The 23,944-nt window shown below is 46.9% G+C and overlaps 1 protein-coding gene and 1 non-coding gene across 2 annotated transcripts; both read left to right on the plus strand.

The window, feature by feature from the left end:
- Positions 1 to 75: 75 nt before the first annotated feature.
- On the plus strand, positions 76 to 23,734 carry NCAPD2 (non-SMC condensin I complex subunit D2). Its single transcript, XM_037390073.1, is given in 34 exon segments — positions 76 to 308; positions 395 to 473; positions 618 to 677; positions 1,129 to 1,310; positions 1,790 to 1,804; positions 1,806 to 1,930; positions 2,264 to 2,391; positions 2,472 to 2,595; positions 2,677 to 2,824; positions 3,377 to 3,574; positions 4,087 to 4,221; positions 4,755 to 4,839; positions 5,489 to 5,655; positions 5,657 to 5,664; positions 5,928 to 6,001; positions 6,004 to 6,048; positions 7,018 to 7,227; positions 9,114 to 9,288; positions 10,904 to 10,988; positions 11,135 to 11,268; positions 12,645 to 12,777; positions 14,334 to 14,418; positions 14,522 to 14,683; positions 14,928 to 15,139; positions 16,323 to 16,434; positions 16,743 to 16,866; positions 17,070 to 17,225; positions 17,439 to 17,616; positions 18,654 to 18,748; positions 20,584 to 20,664; positions 22,569 to 22,755; positions 22,995 to 23,121; positions 23,271 to 23,423; positions 23,598 to 23,734. Coding segments are annotated over 34 exon segments (4,146 nt in total). The 5' UTR covers positions 76 to 257; the 3' UTR covers positions 23,711 to 23,734.
- LOC119149496 lies at positions 737 to 1,054 on the plus strand. Its single transcript, XR_005104729.1, has one exon. It is a non-coding gene; the product is annotated as a small nucleolar RNA U85 (small nucleolar RNA).
- Positions 23,735 to 23,944: the final 210 nt, after the last annotated feature.

A 23,944-nucleotide genomic window follows, 5' to 3' on the forward strand; every position in this document is an offset into this window, starting at 1 on the left:
GAAACGAGGCGCTAACGGTCCGAGAGTGAAAAGGGAGCCGGTGATTGGGCAGCGCCCTGGCGCCGGCAGCGGCTGCTGGCCGCTGATAGGCCCAGGCAAGGGGGGGTGGGCCAGTGCGGCCGCGCGCGCTATTCGGAGCGCGGCAGGGCAATGGCGGCCCCGGCAACAGCCCGTGGGGTCCGTGCCGGAGGCCGCTTGGGAGTTCCGCCTGCCCCTTAACCTCGCCGACCTGCTGCGGGACAGCGGCCCCGGCTGCTATGTTTGTGCAGAGGGTGCTGCCGCTAGCGAGCTGCCGCCCGCCCTCACAGGTAAGCGCTGCCCCCGGCCCGGCCTGGGCCTACTGGCGGTCACGGCCGTGACCGCTGCCCCCACCCCTCTCCGTGTTTCCCCGCAGCTTTCCGGAGCGCCTTCAAGGCGCACGAGCGCAATTGGCGGTGCTGCAGCAGCCTTCGATTCTCTCTACAGCTTGCTCCGGGGAGTACCGAGCGCGGGGCTGGGGCCGAGGGGATGCGGGTTGCAGGGGGGTTTGTGGCAAGGCTGGGGCGCCGATGGCACTCGCGCCTCTACCCGGGGGCGTTTGTCTTCGCTCCCCTCAACGAACTGTGCTTGCCCTGCAGGCTGCTTCCAAGCCGCCAGAGACTGCTGTCAAGGAGGTGCCCTGGAGCTGATGATGTGCGGTGGGTATCCATGTTCCTGGCTGAAGCAGAAGCACTAGAGAAGTCCCTCCCCTTTGGCAGCATCGGTGATGATATAAAGGCTAATGTGACTTGACCAGCTGGGTTGCACTTTCAGCCCATTCCAGTAATATGGCCTGTAATCTGGTGGACAATGCTGAGCTGTGCATGTTTGCTGTAAGGGCAGGCCGACAGAAATCCCCTTCCCTGTGTCCCTGGAAAATACATCCTGGGATGCATCAGCTCTGAGGGAGTATTTCTGTGAGCTTGACATGGGGCTGTGGGGATAGGATGGGGCAGCGCATCAAGGTTTGGGTTGCAGGGGGCAGCCCTTATTACAGCTGGTAAGATGTGAGCACGTCTTTGGTAATCTGATGGCTGCTTTAAGCCCTCGAAAGAGGGGATGGCTGAGGGGCCTTGAAAGGAGTTCTCATGACTTTCCACCTCTTTTCAGTGGTGTCCCATCATTCCAATGAACTTCCTGCCATCATGCATGATTCTGGGCTGAGCCGTGCGGACTGTGCTGCTCACCTCAATGCTCTAAAGATGAACTGCTATTTGCTGACTGGCCTGGTGGATGCCTTTGAAACGGAAACTTGCAGGAATGCTTTGTTGGAGGTGAATCCTAGTGGGAAGGTAGGTGAGGGGACTGTGAGAAACCACGTTGATAAAAGCAGAAAACATGAAAGCTTGCTATACTCTGTGGTATCTCTCATGTTATAGCTGGGTTTATTTAAACATGATGCCAGCAAGATCAGTGTGTTATGTGGAGTACTGGTTATTTCTGTGAAACTGTATATGGTAAATGGCCAAAGGGACAATATGTATCTAAACATCAGCAGATACTTGGGTACCCAGGCCTCTCTGGTTCACTCTTCAGTGTCTGGCTAGTACTTTGTGTGCCAGTATTTTCTCACGAGTCCCTTTCTGTGGTCAGAGGTAACGGCAACCGTCATTTGATGCAGATGCGTGAACTTCTCATACATCTTGCAATGGGTCTCTTAGTGCTGTAGAACATGACAGTCATCTGCTTTTTTGAGGGAAACTGGGTGGTGATGGTGTTTTTTTCTGCTGTCAAGCTGCTGGTGTATCGTGTTGTGTAATCTGCTTTCTAGAACAAGAAGAACCAGTACCAAGACCTCTGGATCCTTCTGGGAAGAGGAGAGGGAGCCGGTTTTACATCTGCTCACACAGCTGCTGCAGCTGGATCTCCGTCAGCTTTGGGGTGGTTCAGCAGTGGATGAAGAATTTGTCAGGTATGGGGTGAAGTGGATGTAGAGGTGGGATGAGTGACTGGTTTTCTGGAGGGGAGGGTTAAATGTTAAATCTGCCAATGATGTGGTATTACAGCCCTCTGCAGAGTGCAGATTGCTGGGTAACTGAGGAAACCATCTTGAGGCAAAAGCGATGTGCTTAAGAACCACTTACTTTTCTCGTGTAGGCCTCTCAAATTCAGGTGGTGTTTGCTCAGATTTTTAAGGATACTGGAGAATCTCTCTGTTTGAAAGAAATGTTGGCTGCTGGAGTGTGCTAGAAATGATGTTGGTGCAAGTTGTGATAGTGAGGTTCACTCTCTTCTGTGGCTTTAGCTTGATGACAGGAAGCTGTTACCACATCCTGGGAATCCAAGCATCGGGTCTTCAGAAGTACCGGGCCACACGGGAGGCTGTGACACATCTGCTTGCTGCAGTCCTGACTCACTATGATCACATGTTCAGTGAGTTCCTGCTCCTTTGCCTTCTTCCTGAAGCCATTCTCAGTTACTGTCCCTGATCTCTTTCTTCTCACATGTGAAAGGTGCTATTGTGAAGATCACGCAGATGCTGCAGCACTTTGAACATGTAGCCCCAGTGTTTGCACAGGCCGTGAGCCTCTGGGCCACAGAGTATGGTCTGAAAAGCCTGGTGGGTGAATTGCTAAGGTGAGAAAAATACCCTGAGGCTTGTCCTTCCCTCCCTGGCTACTTGGGGCACCCTATTCCTTGTTTCATCTTTCTATGCAGGGAAATCGGACAGAAATTTCCACAGGATCTGGCTCATGATACTTCAGGAGTCAAGGGTTATGCTACCTTTATAACTGAACTGGCTGAACAGATTCCAGCTCTGGTGCTGGCCAACATGAGTGTTCTCCTGCATCTCTTGAATGGAGAGGTACGTTACTGCAATATTGTCTGTCTGGAGAAGTCAGGGGGTGGAGGTGCTGTTAACCAGCTTTTTCTGCCTGAAAAACCCAACCCTCTTTCACAGACATCAAGTAGCCAAAACCTGCTGTTTGGAATAGGTTCTGCCCTTACCTAAAAGATGCAAAGGAAATGGAAACCATGACATCTACTGTCTGGTTGTCACTCTCAGATATCAGAGACTGCTTACTGGTCTAAGATCCCAGCTGTTGTCCGTTGTTCTTCAGTACTTAATGAGTTTGTCATTGTGTTACCTTTTCTTAAGCTGCCCTTTAAAGCTTTAAGTGTTTCTTGTATCAGTTCTTGGCTTCTGTGGACTTAGTTGGATAGCAGGGTTGAATTACTCTGTCTTCCAGGCACAATCATGTTCACCCAAGGTTAATACAAAGTCCATAATGGAGAAATTCACTTAAGGCTGAGAGCCTGGGACTTGGAAGGCCCAAACTTTGGGCTGTCCTTCCTCTGGGCATATCAAATTGTGTCTTTTTGTCTGTTCCTGGTTCAACAGCTTTTCTTTTTGCAGAGTTATATGATGCGAAATGCCATTCTGGCGGCTATGGCAGAAGTGCTGGTGCGGGTGCTGAATGGTGACCAGCTGGAGGAAGCTGCCCGTGGTACTCGGGACAAGTTTCTGAGTATGCTGCAGTCCCATATCTGTGACATCCATGGCTTTGTGCGCAGCCGCGTGCTGCAGCTTTTCGCTCGAATCGTTCAGTGCAGGGTAAGTGTGCTAGGGAATTGGCTTCACATCACTCATCCCTTCCCCTGTTGTTTTCTAAAGGTATTTTTGTTATCCTGGTCTTTGTTTGCAGAGACTGAAGTTTAACAGAGAAAGGCATTGTCTCTGTGTGCTGGGGTGTCTGTAGTTCCTTTTTGCCAAGAGACCAAAGACCCTAGGGACAAGGGAACTGGGGAACAGAAATTAAATGCTGGTCTTTGTTACTGGAATAGAACAGAAGGAACACAGTATGCAAGTTTTTTTGGACATTGATATGGGAAAACATCACCCTTGGTAGATATACTAAGACTCAACAGGACCCTGGATAACCCAAGTCTTTGCTTACAACAGGGCTTGGATCAGAAGATAATCAGAGGTCCCTTCAGACCCAGACTACTTTTCTATAAGTCTAGAATCTCTGCCTTTTAGTACATTAATACATCTGCAGTAAAATAACTTTTTCTGGGCCTCTAGGCCTTCTCAATAACTTTGTCTATGCTCTCACTGTGTGATAGGTCCTGCCTTTGACTCAGTTTCAGTCTGTGGTATCAGTGGCTGTTGGGCGTCTCAAAGACAAATCTGTGATGGTAGTTAAAAATGCAATCCAGCTCCTGGCTGCATTTCTGTCCAACAATCCCTTCTCCTGCAAGGTAATTCCCACCAGTATGATGAGTATGCTAGATATCTGTTTGCAGGCTGAATATCTGCAGTGTGCTATAGCCTTCCTGTGTCTTGTGGGAGGGACAAAATAGCCTTTGACTCTGCACGTGGGAGCTTTCTGGTTTTCCCAGGTTCAGATCTTGCTTCCTCTGGCTCTTCCCTCACTTGGTGTAATGGTGAAGATGTGCTGAAGGCCAGGAGGGATGCCTTTGATTGTGGAAAAACCTGCAGTGGTTTGATTTGAATCCACTGTGGGGTTTCTTTCCTTTTGATCAGAATTAGTCTCTTAGAACATTCTGCACAGAGCTGTAGCTCTTTGTGTTTAGCTGCACCTGCTCCTGAGCCTCAGACTGATGATTTACAGGAGTTCCCATTCTAGGTGACGTCCAGAGTCTGCTATTCCAGTTCCAAAAACAGGGTTATCTGAGGGGATTGACAACTTCAAGCGGGCAGTGGATGAGAAAGAGTTCTAGCATTTCAGAAAAAGGAGGGTGAGTAACATACTTCTCTTCTGCATCTTCAGCTAAGCTGTACCGACTTGACTGAGGCACGGAAGAAAGAGGTGCAGAAGCTGCAAGAAATGAGGGACCGTGATAGATCCACAGCAGGTAGTTTCCCTTCTTCGTCTTCCCCTTCCCAAGACATACCAGGGTTATTATTCCTCATCTTAAATTTGCTCCCAGGTTCTGGTGACTTTTGTCTCAGATCTTGACTCGCATGAGATGGTGAGGCCGGATAACTGGGATTAATCTCACAGCAGATTTCAGATTTTCATACAGTAGTATTAGAAAAGGACCTGTCAGTGTCCGTATCTAGATCACATCCATTTAGCTAAATATCCTATTTTCAGCATAAGAACTGAACACCCTCTCAGGCTTCCATTTCAGCTTTCAGTTTTCCATTCAAGTACGGCTTAAGCCATATTTGGTTGGGCAGATGTTAATTTTAAATTGATTAGCATTGGACCTGGTGCTGTCTACAAAATATAAATTCCATGATGGTTCTCTCTTACCTTTCATTTTTTACCCTCAGTGATTGGTTATTGCTGGGGGGGGCAGTATGCCAAAAAGTTATGGTTTATTCTTACTTCAGTCTGGGTGGGATCAATGAGAATAGTGTCTTCCAGGGCTGGCGGGGGAGAAGAAAAGTGGAATTCCTAACTTTCAGATGAGTTTCTCTTCCCATTTAGGGTGTCATTTGAGTCTCTGTATTCTTCATTCCCTCTTTTGTGTTGGGTTTTTGGTTTTTTTATAACAGCTCCAGTGATCACCTCTGAGGAAGAGTGGGAAGCAATGCTGCCAGAAGTTAGGGCTGCCACACAGCAGCTCTTTCAACCACTGCAGGAAGGGGAGAGGAGGTGCTGGAAGTTGGGGAAACAGTGGGAGAGTACATCAGAGCAAATCACTGGGCTGCTGAGGAAGCTGAAATTACAAGTAAGAAGGCTCTGTAGTTTGACAGTGTTCATCCCACAGGCTGTGTTTGTCCCTTGTTCTCTGTTAAAGAAGGTTTGAGCTCCAGGGTAGAGGGATGATTTCCAGTAACATTACTCTGTAGGAAGAGATTGGCGTGGGCACTCGGCACAAGATGCTGACAGGAGCTGCTTCCCCAGTTGTTCAGGGCAAAGTTGGATGGTTTCCCTTGCGTTCTGCCCTGACGGGTTGCTGATGTTCTTCTCATGGGCGGTGTTGTTGTCCAGGAGTGCAGCCCGCCTTACGCGGAAGGCCCTGTGTCACTTCCAGGGGAAGGAGCCCTTCAGCGGCCCTGCAGAGGAAGTGAGGAGGCAACAATCCTGAGTGTTCTAAAGAGACTTTACACAGGTAACTGCTTCGGATCAATCTGTCTCTTCCCTAAGTCCAAGCTGATGCCATAGTTAGGCCAAAAGGCTCTGGAATGCCCTGGCCCTCCTTCTGACCTGTGGGGCTCAGTCTGTGTGTACTTGACAGCTCATAGAGCTGTGCATCTCCGGATCATCTACTCATCCAGTGGCCTGGCATTTTTACTGGATTGGATTAGTCCTGTTATTTCATTTCTGGTCAAAAAAGTTCTGTGTTCCCAGTAGAAGTGCATTTCTGATGCTTTAATTCACATAGTATCTGCTGAGAGGAGTGTAGTGTTATCCACACACCCGCTTCTGTCCTGCCTGAATTTGTCAGGAGTTCTGCTTCCTGAACAGGTGGTGGCACATAATGCTTACCCTCTGCAGCTTTGACCAAGTATCAGGTTCAAGCAACCTCTTGCTTATCTCGAAGCCTCTAGGCATATTTTTAGGACTTCACATTCTTTGTCTTTGCTGTTCGTTTCAGGATAAGGTTTCCTAGCCAATCTCCTTGAGCTGATTTCTATCAAAACTGTACCATCTAAAAATATTTATAGCCTTGTCAATTCTCCACACTTCTGCAAACTTTGCTAGGGAGTAGCAGCGTTTGCCTTCTCCCTACTCTGCCCTGATTCCCTTTCAGGGCCTCATCCATCTTTGGGGGGATGCCAAGTTCAGATTACCCCTTCACATTTTAGTGGAGTTACCCCAGCTGGACCATGCCTTTCTCCACCCCTGTATTAAGTTGGCATTTCTATGGTGCATCACACTGTAGTACTGGAACTTGCTCTACAGCATGCTGAGATTTTGTCTTTGTAGCCAAGTCTGATGGCAGAATTTGGATTTTTGTCTCCTGGCTCTTGGAAGGGCTCACTATGGAGTGGAGGGAGAAGTGTTAAAATGCTCTGAACTGTGCCTGTTTCCCTTATACCTTACATATTGCTCACCAGCGGGTGTTTGTGCTGTGCAGGTTCTTGCCCAGGTGAGAACAGTGAGGATTCTCCACGTGGCAGCAGCTCTCCTCAGGCTGAAGAAGTTGTGCCGGACAAGCAGCCTCAAACAGAGCTGGCCAAACAGGAGATGTTGGTGCAATACCTGCAAGATGCTTACAACTTTTCAGTGAAAATCACAGAAGCCCTGAGCCTGATCAGCAAGATGATGCATGAAAACTGTATCTCAGGTGTGTCAAATAACCATGGGGTCCTTTCTCCCCTGTTCAGCATTTCGAGAGCTTTCCCCTTGCTAGAGGGGAGACACTGCAGTGGTGGAGCTCCAGGGGAAGGGGGCAAGTTTGGAGGAGCTGCTTTTCACTGAGCAGATGTTAGAGGCACTTCCAGGATATCGGAAAAGCAAGCACTGGGGTTGTGTTAGGGCATGGATGGGCTTTTAGGAATCCATGTCTTAAATATCAAGGTTGAAAATAGTTGTACAAGCCAGGTGACCAAAACTACTTATTTATGGAAGCTCCCCTGCCGCCCATGGAGGGGGATGCGTGTTCATCGTCTCAGCTGAGGTTCTCCCAAGTAAGGCACGGCCAGTGAAGCTGTCCTGTTACCTGCTTCGTGTCCTGATGCAGCTTCAGCTGTTATGCTGGCCACAAGAAGGGAACTGAGCAGCCTGTCTTGTCCACCTCACCTTTCCTTAAACTTGATATGCTGTAGCTAAAAGCGATCCTGATCAACAGGTTCTATGGCCTGGTCCTCTTGCGTGCTGTCACGAAAAGTGGTTATGAGTAGGCCTTTGAGTTTAATTCAGCTATTCCTATTTAATATTAGAACTACTGTATTCAGTTAGACTTTTTTGAAGTGCTTATCATAAATCAGCACCTCTGAGGACACAGAGGGGCGCAGCTCTCTCCTCTCCCATTCTCCCTGGTCCATCTGCTTGCCAGACACTTGCATAGCTCTGGGGTACAGACAGGTCTGAGCACTACAGCACCCTAGCTTCATGCACACACTTTGGAGGTTTCACCTGTATTAAGGACTCGTGTGTTAGCTGTGATAAGCATCTGGGCTTTCCCAGCCAGGTTTGGATGTCATTAGCTGTTTGCACACGCAAAAATGAACTTTTGGGTTCAGTGTCTTTACAGGTCATTTGAATTTCAAGGCGGAGTGTGTGCCCCTCACCTGATGCTTAAACACCTGGGGTTTGGTTTATTTTTTTCATGGCTGTGCAGATTTTACTGGCTTTCCACCTCCCTGTTGTCCCGTGCTGTAGTGTAAGGAAGGCACATTGAGTGTCTGAACAGCTGGGACATTTTGAGACATTGTCTCCAGTTGGAGATGGTGTGCTGCTGGGTGAGGGGGTGGTAGTAAGGGATGTGCTCAGATTTAGATTTCTTTTTTAATTAAAGATTTAAGATTCGAAGATTTAATTTTATTTTTTTATGTTGAAAATATGTATCTTCTGGTGTGACTAGAGACAGGAGAAGCATACCAGCTTCTCTGATAGGGGGTCTTTATTCAGATCTATAAGTTGAAGGCTTATTCTCGTGTAAGCTCCCACTAAACCAGGGGTCAGACTCTATGAACTGTTCATTGTACAGTCCCTCCGATCATTACAGTGGCTCTCTTGTGAATGCTCTCCAAATTAATGTTTTTTCTTGTCTTATGAGCAGAAGACAAGTATATTTCAGGAGTACTCAAGCTGGAATCAAAAGCATTGTTCATTACCCCATTTACACATCAAGTAACTTGATTTCTCTGGTTACAGCATTGCACTGGGACTTAGGTTCAGCTGCTCATCTGCTGTGACTATGAGATTTTTTTCTTCCTGTCTCCCAGAAGAGAATTTTATTCTTTCTCAAACGTGGTGTCTGTGCTCTTCTAAATGTGTCAGATTAGATTTGGTTGTAATACTGTTAACCTGTACCTGTTTCCTCCGGGACATCTACATCTTTTTACTAGTAGCCCTGTTCTGACTTGAGCCCTCTGCAGACAGTAGCATTGATCTTAGATGCTTGTAGGGCTTGCTGTGAGAGCAGTATGCCTATGAATTTGTTTTAATGGCTTCTCTGGTAGGCTATAGGAACGAGCCACACTAATGCAACTGTTCTTTTCTCTGCAGTTGTGCAGGAATCCATTGAGTTCCTTGTGACAGCCTCACAGTTTGGTGTGCCCCAGGCAGTGCTTGGAGTCCGCAGGATGCTCCCCCTCATATGGTCAAAAGAGCCTGGTATTAAGGAGGCCGTGCTGGATGCCTACAGACGGCTCTATCTGAGCCCCAGCGGCAAGTCAGAGAGGTATGGCCCTTCCTAATCAGAAGAGGGTTTTTTCTCCACCCACCTCGATTCTTCTTTTGGGGAGCCGTTGGGAATGGGTTATGGGCAGGAAGAGAAATCAAAGTTGCCACCCTTCATGCTGAGCTGAAATGTAAGGTTATGTAGCTGAGTATCCCAGTCTTCCTGTGGCACCTACCACTGAGCTTCCACTCTTGGTTTGTTGTAGTGTCCATGTGTAGGAAATTCATGCAGCAAAACTCTATCTGAGGCCTTACAGAAGGAGAAGCTGAGAATTATTTTAAATTGAACTGTTATCAGGCACTGACACCTAACCATCTCATAAATTCACTCATACAAAGCACTGCACCAAGATATGTGTGCCCAAATGATCTGGGTAGGGTCTCTACAGAGAACAAGGGGTGTCTGTCTTCTCAGCAGGGTTCTTGGTTGGCAACAATTAAGTGAATAGTTTAGATGGCTATTTCAGCCCCTTTGGGAGTCAGCTGTTGTTATGGAGTCATCCCATGTCCAAGAGTCTTGCTCACTTCACCTTCTGCGGGCAAAGTTGTTGCTCAGTGTTCCCCTGGTTTGGGTTTCTTATGGCTGTCATCACTCCTCCTGTTGGGATAATGAGAGGAATGGCATACAGTATGGGCTGAAGCTGGAGCTGTCTGGCTGACGCCAGGGCTCAGATCTTTTGCTGACAGGGTATGCGTGCTGTGGCCTTATCTGAGTGTAGGCGTTCTGCTTCTGGTGTACACAACACATTCTTCAGTGTTTACTGGTTTTCTTTCTGTCAGTTTTGTCCTTGATTTTTTTTCAACATACACTGTTTCTTTATCCCTCACACTATACAACGTTAGTAGTTATTATTGTCATCTGGGTGCTTTCACACACATTTCAATTTGTATTTCATTAAGACTGATGTTAAACCTCTTTGTAACAAATCTCTACATGTGGCAGGTGAGAGGATGTTAATGGGGTCTTTGCTGATCCTTATTCAGGATTTGGGGTTGGGAGCTGAGTACTGCTTGAATGCTTTTTTCTTCCACGCTAGAGAGGAGCTGTGTGTCCTCTTTGTTAGCTCTTCTTTCTTAGCGCCTGTTGGGTACACATGCACTAAGTAAGTGTGATCCCTGGTGAGATGCACCATACTTCACCCTCATATGTACCATCAGGGCAACACAAAGTATCCACTGCTGCTTATTTCTTCTTGATAGTATTGCCTGGAGATGACTCTCCTACAGTTTGAGATCTGGCCTTATTTGTTCACAGTTTCAGTTTCTTGTGTTCTAGGGAAAACAGTAATTTGACTTGTAGTTGAGAGCAAACTGGGAAGTGGCTGGTGGGTGCCTCTTGTTGAGTCTTTGAGCACAGCTAGGAGCAGCAGTGCACAAGGCAGTGGACTTCTGAGCCCGTGGCGTGCTCATTGGAACTTAAGCTGGGTGACCTGGAGGACTCTAGCTTGTGGAGGGGGAAGTCTCCAGGGATCAGCTCTATTATCTAACAGATGTCCTCGGCTCTCTGAATAGCAGAATAGAAACAGAATAAAAAACCTTTTTCTTTACCTTTACCTTTTTAAATTATTATTTCATTTCATTTTATTTTATTTTATTTTATTTTTCCCCCTTCAAAGGGCCAGAGCTCAGAGCCTGGTGCATTCTTTATCTCTCATCATGGTGGATGCATCACTAGGAACGATACAGTGCTTAGAAGAAATAGTGAGTACTTGCCTGGGTTTGGATTATGTTTGTGATCTTAATGTCTGTTACGTTAAAATGGTAGGCATTGCAGTTGATGTCTTTGTTGGTTTGAAGTCCATCTTCCTCTGCCTCTCCCTACTTGTTTTATTGCGTTTCTTTTCCAGATTTCAGAGTTTGTGCAGAAAGATGAAATAAAGCCTGCTGTGATCCAGCTGCTTTGGGAACGATTCACAGAAAAATCTCAGTGCTCGCCACTAGAACAACGTGCTGCTGTGATCCTGCTGGGGATGATGGCACGGTGAGCCGTGGGCCTGTGGTGTGGGAGGATTATGTGAGTGGGAGGATGTACAGGGAGTCAATTTTTATCGAAGAACTGCAGGTGCTGCATCAGGTGACCCTTTTGTTCTGCAGCTTCAAAAACAGTAGCCCTGTCATGGGGTAACGAGGCCTGGAATTAAACATAGTTGTGCTGGGTCCCACCAGCCCAGTCTCTGAATGAGTATGACAACATCACTTTCTCTGTATTCTGAATGTCCGCCCCTTCTCAGAGCTCGCCGTGCCACAGCTCTGCAGCTTTGTGTTTGGATAAGAGCAGCAATAAGCTGCTGAGTAGAGATGTCTGGAGCCTTTAGCATGAGGGAGGGAAATGAGTCCGCTTCCCTTTCTGGAGGCAAAAAGAGTGTAATTGCACTGTAAGGTTTTAATTTCTTCAGTCACCCTTTGGTATTTAGCTTACCTGCTGATTTCTTCTTGCTCTTCCTACTTCAGTTCTTAATCAGTCAAAACTAGGCCTGCATAATGATAATCCCAAAGTTCTTGGCTCTAGAGCTGGGAGCTGTTCCTGGGGCTCACAGCCAATTCTGCAATTTGACAATTAGATATTCCTTCCAAGGTATTTCTACCACCCCGTTCCATGTGCTTGTGGCAGAATTGTAGACATCTCAAAATTCATGTCCTTCCCTAAAATCCTGGGATTGAATTCTTTAGGCTTCTGAGATATCCCGTGAGACCCTATGTTGAGTCCATGGCGGGGGGATGAAATAACAGTATTGCTGCCTTCACAAATCTGCTAAGGGAGGTGATTTTGCTTTTATCCTGAAGGTGCCCCGTTATAAACTTTTTAGATCCTCCTTTTAAATACATTCAATTCTGTTCTTCACTTCTTCACCCAGTTAATTTTATATTCCTCAGATCAAGCCTGGTCTGAGGAATATGCAATTCTACCTTTCATAGGTAGAAAGAAGAGCGGGGATGTGGGCATGGGCTTTGGAGTTGGGGTGTTTTTGTGTTGTTTTGTTTTGCACAGTAGGGGAGGAAGTGGCACATGTCACCGGTCCTGAGCTGCTGGACTCTTTTCTGTTTTGCAACATTTTTCTTTGTCTTGCCCTTTTAAGCTCTTCTTCTTTCTGATAAGAAAAAGGAATCAAGAATCTTATTTCTTTGTAAAGAGACAGTGTGTCCAGTGTTCACTTTGGAGAACTTAATCTCATAGTGGAGTGAGGATTTTACAGGCTTCTGTGGAATATTGCTTGATTTGGGGTTTTTTTTCCTTCCCTCCTCTTACTCAAACCACTGCCTTCTGTAAAGCACAAGGAGTATTTCTCTTGGTTATCCATACTTCTGTAAACTTTCAGCACCAACTCACGTAACACCCCCATCGCTTCCATTCCATAGAGGGAAGCCAGAGATCGTAGGTAGCAACCTGGACGTCTTGGTGACAGTAGGGCTGTCTGAGAAGGTATGTGAAGACTATCGCCTTGCTCAAGAAGTATGCAACGCCATCTCCAAACTTGCCAGTAACCGTAAGGTAAAACTCTTCAGTTTCTTCTTGAGCTCGTCCAGAAAGAGAGTTATCCAGAAACAAAGAAGGGGGGTAAATGGTTTGTATTGAGAAGAGAGAGAAGTGATTAAATTTTTACCAACTGTGAAATTAAGTAGGTTGAGACCATTCATCAGCACTGTCTGGAAAGCTTAGCACACATCAGTGAACATGTAATAAAAGAATTTTCATGAGGCAACAGGCTGAATTCAATTAGTAAAGAGTTCATTGCACAAAAAAATCTGTTTTCCTTTCAATTTTCCTCCTCAGACTCCCAGTTCTAAACTGATTTGTGTTTCCTCAACCATGAAGCCCTTTCCTCTACTGATGTTTTCTGGTGTTGTGATTCTTTTGCTCTTCCCTATTAACTGATATTTGGGAGTTGTCAGCTGTACAGCTGAATATAAAACATGAAGTGTTTTCAAACCTGTCCCTCTTGTACTTAAAACAACATGATGGTCCACAGCATCTTTGTCTGGGGAAAAACTTTATACTTTTTTTTTTTTTTTGTCTTAAATGCACTTGGGGGTAAAAAAACCCCACTATGTTTTTTGACTCAAGCATTTAGGGTTTTAGTTCAGGAGTTCCTGCATAAAAGCAGCCCTCTTTCACACAGCACCATCACTGTGTGTTTGCCCCTTCCACTGAGGATGTTACTGCAGGACCTTCATGAATTAATACACATCACAACATTCTTAATTGTTCTAAAGACAGTTGTAATTCAGTTTTAGCTTGGCTTAACTCTGCAGTAAAGTTTGTCTACACTTCAGACCCTTCTCACATACACTTGAATGACTGTGGTAGCTCTTCCTCCCTATCACCCCACACGCACAGAAATTCAGTACAGAGAGTAGGATTGTAGTGAACTGAGAGATTCTGTTTCCGGCTACTGAAAGCTGGTAAATCCTCAGGTAGCGGCTTGTTTTGGTCAAGTGTATCTTGATCAGGCAGATACAGATGTGCTGGGATATCTCAGGCATTGTCATACTTGGTTTAGTAGTTCTCTGGGTTATCTTACTCCCAACCTAAAATGTGGTGGGACTGATACAGAGTCAGCCTAAGTGTGAGGTGATGTTGGGTCCAGAGCTATCCTCTGTCATTTCTGATGATGGTTCGCTTTTAAACAAAACCTGGAGTACCCCTAGGCAAGGGCATCTGATTAACGTACCGTTGGTAACCCTGAAGACGCTCTAAACATTTCCTTCTTTGCTCATGTGGAGAATGAGTAAATAATATCAGCTTTTAAAAGAGTCATTTTGAGATTTCAAGAGTTATTTTGATTTAAGGTGAAATAGTGGAACTGCCTGGGTTGGCCTGGGATTATCATTTGGCCAAGCATTAAATCCACCCAGTGTTTGCCACCATGCCTTCAAAAGTGACAGTAATGTCCCTTCTGTGTGTTCAGTTGCAGAGCATACGGGCTGTCCCTGCCGTGGGCCTTGCATGGCTTCGATTGGCATTGTGCATGTGGCAAGGTCGAGCACCAGGAAGGGCACGGGGGGATCTCTTATGTGGTAGGAGTAACTCATCTGCTCTCTCTGCAGCCAGCGCTGGAGCAGAGCAATGCACCATTTCGACTGCCACAGGACCACATGCTGTTTGCTTCCCTGAGTGAGACTCTGAGTAAAGGTGAGCCTGAGTCAGCAGTAGGTTTGGAGGGGATGAAGCTGGGCTGTGAGGCAGCCTGTGTTGTCACTGTTACATGTGGTACACTGCTCTCTCTTCTCATCAGGCTTCGCCCAGCCAAGTGGTCACTGGATCCCCTTCATGGAGACAGCAGTAACGCTCATATACAAGCTAGCAGAAGGGGCAGGGGATATATGTGCTCACATCTTGCAGATGTGTAGTCAGCAAGCTCTGGAGAAGCTGGAGGAGGCTGATGGGCAGAAAGCTGGTGAGGAAAAAATCTGGTGAAGGAAATCCGTACCCGTGGTTTCTCATGCTGCGATTGGGTGGCCTAGAGTAACTGCAGGAGGAGCTGGGGGACTAGTTGGCGGTGTTGGTGTGGAAGGGTGCCAGTGCATGAAGGAGTCTGTGGAGCATGGAGGTGGGTTATACAGTGAAACTTGACAGTAACCAATGAGAGAAGAGGTCTAGATCACCACTGACCTGTAGTAATTTTTCTCCACTGGATCCAGGGGTTTCTCCCAACAGAGTCTCTGATGGTGCTGGCAGCCTCCCCACATTCATGCTGATGCACCTGCTGTCCCTTGTGGGACAGGTGGCACTGCAGCAGGTACAATATTTGGAAGTGTCAGTGAGCACAGAGCTACGCAGACGACGATGCCTCAGAGAGGAGGAGAAGTCCAAGAAGCATTCTGACAGCAGCATGAAGAAGCAGAGGCCCTTGGTGAGAACTGAGGCGTTTTTTTCCTATGGGCAGCTCTTCTAGTGTCCCAGCTACTGCTATGGCAAACTTCTGGAGAATGCACTCCTGAGGATGCAGGAGGCCTGGGGTAACGTGTGCTTTGGGAATAGAAATGGGCATGATTGACAGGGAGAGCTGAGGCCCTTGAACGATCCCATTCAATAGAACTCTCACATCAGTCTTGGGTTTTGAAGAGGCAAAATAGAGGGAATGAAGGGTGATGTCCTGGCCATGCTTATCTTCCTGCTTCAGGCAAATATTTCCGTCCCCCTCATCACTTCCTTTCTTACCAATGCAATCTTTTGCAATTGCTGCTGGTGGTGAAGAACACCCATTTGTGCCCTGAATTTTGGAAAAGGGCTTCTGGAACCTTGGTCCATAGGGTTTGAAGGTCCTATCCCTTCTCAGGTGGTAATGATGAAAGTTTAATAGTAACCTTCTTAATGGGATATGTATGATAGAAATACCATGTTTGGTTAGGGTTACCTTGCAACATTTTCCAGAGTGTAGTGAGGCTAACTTTCTAGGGTAAGAATAGAGAAAAATGTGCGTCCCTAGGTATCCAGCCTCTGTTAGATGCCTATACTGCTATGTCCAGAGAAATTTGTAGTTAGTTTCCTCATCCACCCTGCTTATCAGTGTCACAACCATTTACCAGACAGGAGGAGGTTACGATGAGATTTTCCAAGAAGCAGCAGTGGGACGCAGCGTTGGTCCTCACGCAACATCCACGTCTCTCTTCTTCCCTTGTGTTGCTTTTGCCTTGCTTTGAGGTTTCCCATAATCTTACTCACAAGACCAGCAATTCAAAGTCTGCTTTGAACTTCGTGCTTTTAGGGTTTGCGTCTCCCTGAAGTTGTGCCAGACTCTGGCATTGATGCCAGGTGTGTCCTAGGTCTGTCTCAACATACTAGCTTCAGGAGCTTCGGCTTTCTCTTTTTGTTGATGTTCTGTGACACATGGCCTGGCAAATCCTGGGGTACGCTGCACAGCTTCATTCAGTTCTCAGGGAAAAGTGGGTTATAGAATTCTCCATCAGTCTATTCTCAACTCTAGTCGTGCTGCTGGTAACCTGCATCCACCTCTCACCTGAGAGAAGAGTACTTTGTGAGGGGAGGGGTTATTGTTGCCTGTCGTCATCTTTACAGTCTTCCCTTCTGCACAGAGCACAGGAAATGAGACCACTATGGAGGAGGAGCTGGGCCTTGTGGGAGCCTCAGCGGATGACACTGAGGCCGAGCTCATCCGCAGTATTTGTGAGACAGAACTTCTAGATGGTGAGTGTGGCTGCCACCGAGGAGCACTGTCTCTGTCTGCCTGTGTGGAAGAACAGGTACAGTGGGTAACAGATCCAGAAAGAGGAAGGCTGTTTCCTTCAGAAGGAAACACTGTGATTTTTTTTGTCTGGTGTCAGTTTCTACACAGGCTGTTTCTTTGCCTTTCTGGAAGTGTTTTTTTCAATGGTGAAAGTGAGTCAACGAATTTCTGTAGTTTTGCAGGAGTTCTGGGATAAACAGAGTAATTGTTCTTAGAGGGATGCACAAACAGCACTCTCATACTTGCTGTCTTTATTCCCACTCTCTAGATAAGCACCTGCTCTCTGCCTTTGTTCCACTGGTGCTCAAAGTCTGCAAAAACCCTGGGCTCTACAGCGATCCGGCGCTCTCGGCTGCTGCAGCCCTGAGTCTTGGCAAAGTCTGCATGATCAGGTAATGGCTGGCTGTTCCGGTGCCTCTTCCCGGCCTTCCTGGTACTAAAGCACAAGCAAACGTTGCAACTCCTTTCCTGTGGAGAGAACAAACACAAAAGAGCGTTCATAGATTTTCTTTTTTTTTTTGGTGTATGTGTCTCTGTTCTCTGAGAGATGGAATTTTGGTATGAATGCCTTCTTTTCTGTACCCTGTCTCATCAGCTCTGAGTTCTGCAGCTCCCACCTGCGCCTGCTGTTAACAATGATGGAGAAGTCCACTCTGCCTGGTGTGAGATCCAACCTCATTATTGCAGCAGGAGATCTGGCCATCCGTTTCCCTAACGTGGTGGAGCCTTGGACATCGCATCTCTGTGCCAGGTAATGCTACAGTCATTGCTGGAAGAACACAGGTGATGAGAGCTCTGGAAGGGTGACACTGGGCCTCCGGAAGGTGAGAATGACCCAGGAAAACAAATCTGAAGGTGTCAATGTAGAGAGACAAGAGACCTGGGCTGTAGAGTAGGCTGTCATGGGTACCAGTAGCTTAGAGATACTCGGCTGCTTTCTGCAGTAACTGTATGGTTCTGCCAGGTTGCGGGACCCCTGCCCAAGCGTGAGGCACACGGCTGGACTGGTGATGACTCACCTCATCCTCGAAGACATGATAAAGGTGAAGGGCCAAGTGAGCGAAATGGCAACTCTGCTTATAGACCCAGAGGAGGCAATCATGGGACTAGCTCACAACTTTTTCAGTGAACTCTCCAACAAGGCAAGTGGATGCTCACGGACCTTAGCTGACAAGAGTGGGGAGGGGCTGGTGGAAGCTGAGTCAATGATACAAGAGCTGAGTCCTGGAGAAGATGTGTTAGTGGTGCAGAGCAGCTGCCTGTCCCTCTGTGTTGCCTAGATGAGGACAGATAAAGGAAATTGTGCAACACAAGTTTTGTTTCAGCTGTGATGTTGCTGAATTTTACCTCATCCATTCGCATCAGAAGGCAGGTTCCAAACTGGTGCCTCATCCCTTTGCTTTCTTGTGTGTGCCTGGTACAGGGCTGGGAACAGTTCTCTGCAGCTTACCTTGAGGCTTTACAGCAGAGTTCCCTGACCTTAGGGCTCAGGCAGTGCACCATCTCTGAAACCTTTCAAAGTTGTTCTTGGCTGTGTGATGCTGAGACCCCTAAACTGAAGGAATTACAGCCCAGGCAGGTGAGAACAATAGCAGCGGTGCCCCCTGTACACCATCTGTTAAGCATGAGTGCCGCCGCGGGCCCTTCAGAGTCTGAGATTTGCTGCCTGAGCAGCTGCAGTGGTACAGGGGCTTGTGCCACTAAAAGCAGAGCCAGCCGCCTGACTGCACTAATTCCTGTCTCTGCAGCGCCTGTGACAAACCCTGTCAAAGCAGTGGGAAGGGGCGTCTGGACGGGCCTCTTCAGGCCAGGCGGGAGGCAGTTCCTTGAGCTGAACTGCTGTGTGTTTCCTTTATCAGGAAGCTTTTTTGTTGGGTTGTGACGCGGCTGGAAAGCGAAGAAACTTCATCCAGGTCTGCCAAAGAGCAGAGCTGTCGCAAACCAAGGGTTGCAGTTGTTGTTAGCTTGGCAATTGGTTATTTTCCCCCTTAGCTTCAGCCAAGTAGTTCTGGATGGGTTTGGCTGGCTGTGTACAGCTAATTTCAAAAAGCTGATGTTTTTGGTCAGTAGATTTGGGGCGGGGAGAAGGGAGGTAGCTTTAAGTGGGCAGGTTATCTGGCTTGACTTAAGCTGTCCTTTGTAATTCTGTATCTCATGTAGAACCCTGTATTCTGCACAGGATAACGCCATCTATAACCTGCTTCCAGACATCATCAGTCACCTCTCAGATCCTAACTGCGGCATAGAGGAGGAACCCTTCCACACCATTATGAGGTATTCTACGGTTCGAGAAATCTCTTTTGACTAGGACTATGTTTATGCAAAGGGGGTGTGAGATCCAGGGAAGAGAAACCACAGTGACTTACACAACACGCTTTTTCAGTTGTTCTTGATCTGATTTTTTCAGTCTGTATCTGAAATGGAGTCATCCTGAGAGGAATCTGTTCTAAAGCCACCTAGCTGGGGGTGAGGAGAAGCTCCACAGAGTTTCTACTAGCTCGTTCACTCTAGAAAAGGAAAACAGTTGGGTTTATGCATGGAAACATGGATATGCAACATGGGAGAACACAACAGATTTTAAAGACTCTGCTGCCTTTGTCATTTTGGTGGCCTACTGGATTTTTTTGTAAGCAATTTTAGTAAAGTTGTAGTTAAAGTAACAGGTTTGGGTTTGCTGCTTTGGTTTGGGTTTGGGTTTTTTGTTTTGGCCTTTTTTTCCCCATGAAACCTTACTCCATAGTATAGAGACATATTGAAATAGTTCAGTCTGAGGGTATTGGTTGCTCATAGACAGCACAAAAAATGTCTTTAGTGGTAAATTATAGAAATTTTCCTCTTATATCTGAAACTTAAACATATGAGGGTTTTTCTGAGTTGCCTGAATCCCTGTGGATTACAGACAGGACTGCTGGACAAAACAAGAGTATTTCTGTTGCTGAAGAGGAGACCAATAAAATCTCCAGTGACCTTTTTTTTTCCAACTACTCTTTCCGTCCACTGGCTATTTTAGCGGTCACGTTATTTCTGGTTTACGGATAGGGAAGCATTGGTAGTGCTGGTGAGACCTTACCTGGAATGCTGCCATAGTTCTGGTCATATAAGTTAAAGAAAGATGAATTGATGCTGGAACAAATGCAAAGAAAGGACTCCTGAGGATATGGTCTCTGTCCCATATCTTAAGAACGAAGCTTGGTGTAGTGGTTGTAGACATACCAAGGACTGAATGAGGATGCGCCTAGAGCAGCTGCATTGAGTCCAGTGCAGCCTGACTGAGCGTAAGTTAACAGAAGTGTTGGTACAAGAAAAAGGGCAGCCAGCAGGACCTTCTTAATACATAGAAGTTACTCAATGATTTCTGCGAGGACATCATGCAGAATGCAGAAGTACTTAACTGTGTTGAAGACTATGTCTCTATTCCTCAAGAAACTAAGAAAAACATGATCAGGTTAGTGGTTAAGTTTTTTTGTTCCCACTTCAGTGCAAAGTAACACTCACTTTTGCATTGATTCAAAATAGAGCAGCGTATCTTCAGCAAATTAGTAAGAGAAGTCACAAGAACGGTTTTGAAGGGGAAAAAAAGTAGTGCGTGCCACCCCACTCCTCTCAAGGCCTGCTTGTCAGACATGGTAGTCTGCCAGGGCAACGTGTGAAGTGAGGAGGTTGTCTGGAGGTGTTGCACGCTCTTAAAACTGGATGGAAGGAGCAGATCAGAAGTCATTGGTGCAGCCTTTTCAGCATCCCTCCGCCTCAGACCCTGCACAGCCATTAGCACTTCTTACTCCAGACCTTCAAGGGTCTTTGCGTGAGCTGGATTTCTTAGTTTCATCCTAGGCAGGTGCTATTACACAAACATGCAGTTTTAATTGTATGTTTTGTCCTAGCAGCTGTCCCCCAACAGGGTCTGTGATTAGTATTTTAAATATGTACATATGCCTGTAGCTTCTCCTGAACTAAGTCTGAGGCACGCAGAGCTCTCTCATCATCTTTGGATGGCCACCCAGCTGATCACTGGATAGGATAGCTGCAGACATCCCATAGTGTAGGCAGAAATGTGGTTTCCTCTCTGGGCTGTAAACTTTGCCTTTTTTTTTTTTTTTTTTCCTTTGCAGACATCTCTTCTCATACATTTCAAAAGACAAACAGAGAGAGAGCTTGGTGGAGAAACTTTGTCAGCGATTCCGGACTGTCAGGTGGGTTGTAATCCTAATTTTCCTGACAAGCAAGTCTGCTTCTTAGGAACTGTTGGAAGAAACTACCTTGTATATGGTGGTTGTAACAGGTTCTCATCATATACTTCATGTGGCAAAGAGACAAATGCTGACATAACCTGGATTAGGTCCCTCTTTCTCCCCCTCCCCATCTTCCTCCTAAAAATACATGAATAAATATGTATAAGGATTCTTCTCTCATTACACCGTGACTGGCCCCTCTCCCTTCCCTCCTTTCTTAGGAAACAGTTTTGTGACAATGTAGATCTGCAGTACAGCTGAGCAAGGAGACATCCCACGTGTGGGTTTTAGGCACCTTTGTGGTCCTTCTCCACAGGCTCTTCCCTTGCATCTCAGCTAAGAATTCAGATCAGTGTGTCCGGCTGAGGCGTTGGGGTCCTCCAGCACCCCTGTCCAGGGTGATCTCAACCATCTAGCTGGTACCGGCCTCTCCTTGCTCTGTGTGCGTGGGCTGCTCAGTACTAATTCTATGCCTGGGACTCTGCTTTCTTATTCAAGGGCTTGTGCTGCCATAGGCTTAGGCCGTGCTTTGTCTGCGAGATGTGCATGCCTTGCTCATGGTGCTGGTGACAGAGTATACAGTGCAGGACCCACCCCACCACCCTGGGGTATGGTTTTGCTTCCTAGGTTTCAGTGTGTGTGTGGGGGTTGCTGTTGCTTCTTTCCCCCTGCTCCCCAAGCTGTAACTTCTCTGACGTTTTCTTTTTTTAGTCTCCTTTTCTAGGAAGAAAGGCAGTAGAAATTTACCTGCCTCTCTGTCATGTACTTTCAGTGACACCTTCGTTTTACTTTCCACTGAATTTGGTGCACCCTGCCTTCCTCCGTTCCTGTGATTTTTCTTTCTCCATCGTTGTGTCTTTGCCCCTGAGGTTTAAGCTGTGCCTGCTTATCTTGGCCATTTGTACACAGTGCCTGGGCACGTGGCCTGTTCGGCTGCCTCAGGGAGTTGCATATTCCCCAGAAATATTTGGATTTTGCTTTCTGAGCTGGAGTGGAGAGTAGCCCCTCTCCAAAATTGCCTCCCAGGAACACCGGTGAGCTCTTCACATTTGTAAAAAAAAAATGTGCATGTGTAAGCCATGTCTAGCTTTGAATAAAAACGTCCTAATATTTCTCTGCCACAAAGATGATCAGTTTAATGCATGCTAGTGGTAACGCTAGAGCAAGACTCTCACTCCAGGCTAAAACAGTAGCTTAAAAAAAGACTGTGCAGCCCCCGTCACCTTATTCAGCATTTCTGGAGTTCTAAGCATAGCAACATGGCAGGTGTCGTTCAGACTGTGGATGTGGAACCAGCTGGGTGCTGCAGCCTTGTTCTCCATCTCTCTGTGTTTGGACAGTGCATTTGGAGAGACTGTGCAGGACAGACTTCTGGCCCTCTGCTGTGTGTGTATTAATAAGAGGGGCTTCACCCTGGCTCTTTGTCCTCCCATTCCATCACAGTGGGGTACATTAAGGATGTTAGTCTACTCCCCACTCCCTTTTTTCCCCCAGTGACTTTTGTTTTAAATTCAGTTGAAATGAGGCCCTTCAAGAGGAGTCCTCACCTCAGTGAGTGTATTTCTTCCTCATAGCCAGCAATAACTTCTGACACTTCTTAAGAGAGTGATTGCGTTCTTTAACAGTGAAGCCTTCTTGGTTTTCTGACGTGTCAGATCAGTGTCTTCGATGGCACACAGTGGTGGCTGTGTGCGGTGTGGCACTGCACTCTGACCTGTAACAGAGCAGCCTGGATCTGATACTCCGCAGGGCTGAAGCACCTGCAGGAAATGCTTTATCCTCGCATGCTGTAGTTCAAGGTAGGACGTGCTCATCCGTACATACCCCTTTCCATCAGAGCTAATGGCAACCTTTGTCTTTCCCAGGACTGACCGTCAGTATCGGGATCTATCCTACTGCCTGACTCTGCTTCCCCTCTCGGAACGGGGCCTTCAGAAGCTGCAGGACAACTTTGACTGCTTTGCAGACAAGCTCCAAGACCCAGCTGTCTACAGTTGTTTCCAAACTCTGCTGGCTCGATTCTCCAGAGCAGGCAGCAAACCTGAGATTAAAGTAAGGATGGGGAGGGGGCAAGTGTCCAGGCCAGGAAAACGATCGCTTTTGACATGCAGTGATTGGAAAGCCTTGCAGTTCTCCATTTTAAGCAGGCTACTCCTCACCCCCAACAATTTATCAGAGAACTTGATGGAAGTTCTGCTATGGATGTAATAATTCTCTGTCCCCACCTCTTTTTTTTTTTTTTTTTTTTTTTTTTTTTTTTTCTTTTCCCCACTGTGTTCCATCTCCGTCAGGCTCTGGCTGAAGACCTGGAGCAGAAGATGTCTGCCTCCCATAATCGAGGGCTGGATTCAGCAGTGACATGCCAGGAAGGTAGCGCAACTCCAGTGACAGAGGCGACCAAGCAGAAACCCACAAGAAGTATGTTCCTTTTGTGAGACTGCAGCCTTCCCCCTCATCCTGCAGTCCAGCAGAGACACCTAGGGACTTTTCCTCACCCTTACAGATGGAGTGGTTGCTACCTTTCTCTCTTATTTTTTTGATTTTTTGCTGGTTTGTTTTCTTGGCAGGCTCACGCCACCAGCCCCTGAGCACGGCCAACAGTGGTGAAGATTTTGTCACGCCTCACGCCTTCCAAAAACAGAAGTGTGCCCAAAAGCGCCGTCCGTGCAAAAAAGCTGTTATCACCTTCTCCAGTGATGAGGAGAACAACTCTGAGGACGGTAAGCCTTTGTACATTGTGCTCAAAGGCAGAAAGTGGAAAAAGGCTATGTGTTTGGCCCAGTAGGGATGTGCCTTTGGAAGTGGGCAGGTGTGGAACACCGCCTGGGTTGCCTGTAGACTTCTGTGTTCAAGGCAGGTAAGTGCTGGTTATTGACACATTTTATTCCCTTTAGACCTATTGGCAGAATTAAGAGAGGAAGAAACCCCCACCAAAACAACTCCCATCACCAGATCTTCAGCGCGCCAGGCACGCCGAGGCAACCATCTGCCACTGTCTTTTGACTAAAAATATAATTCACTTTATGCCACAGTCGTCTTCTCTTGTCTGAGCTACCCCATAATATGACAGTGCTTTAAATGAGGACAAAAGGGATGTTACACACCAGGCTAAAGCAGTTCCAATCCTGTCTTTTGATATCTCCACAAAGAAAGGCAGTGGCGAGTATAGCTGCTGCTTTGGCTGGTTTTGCCCTGCAAGATGAAAGCAAGCTGCTCTGATTAAAAATAAAAATAAAAAGTC

This window comes from Falco rusticolus, chromosome 5 (genome assembly GCF_015220075.1).
Source record: "Falco rusticolus isolate bFalRus1 chromosome 5, bFalRus1.pri, whole genome shotgun sequence".
Lineage (NCBI taxonomy): Eukaryota > Metazoa > Chordata > Aves > Falconiformes > Falconidae > Falco > Falco rusticolus.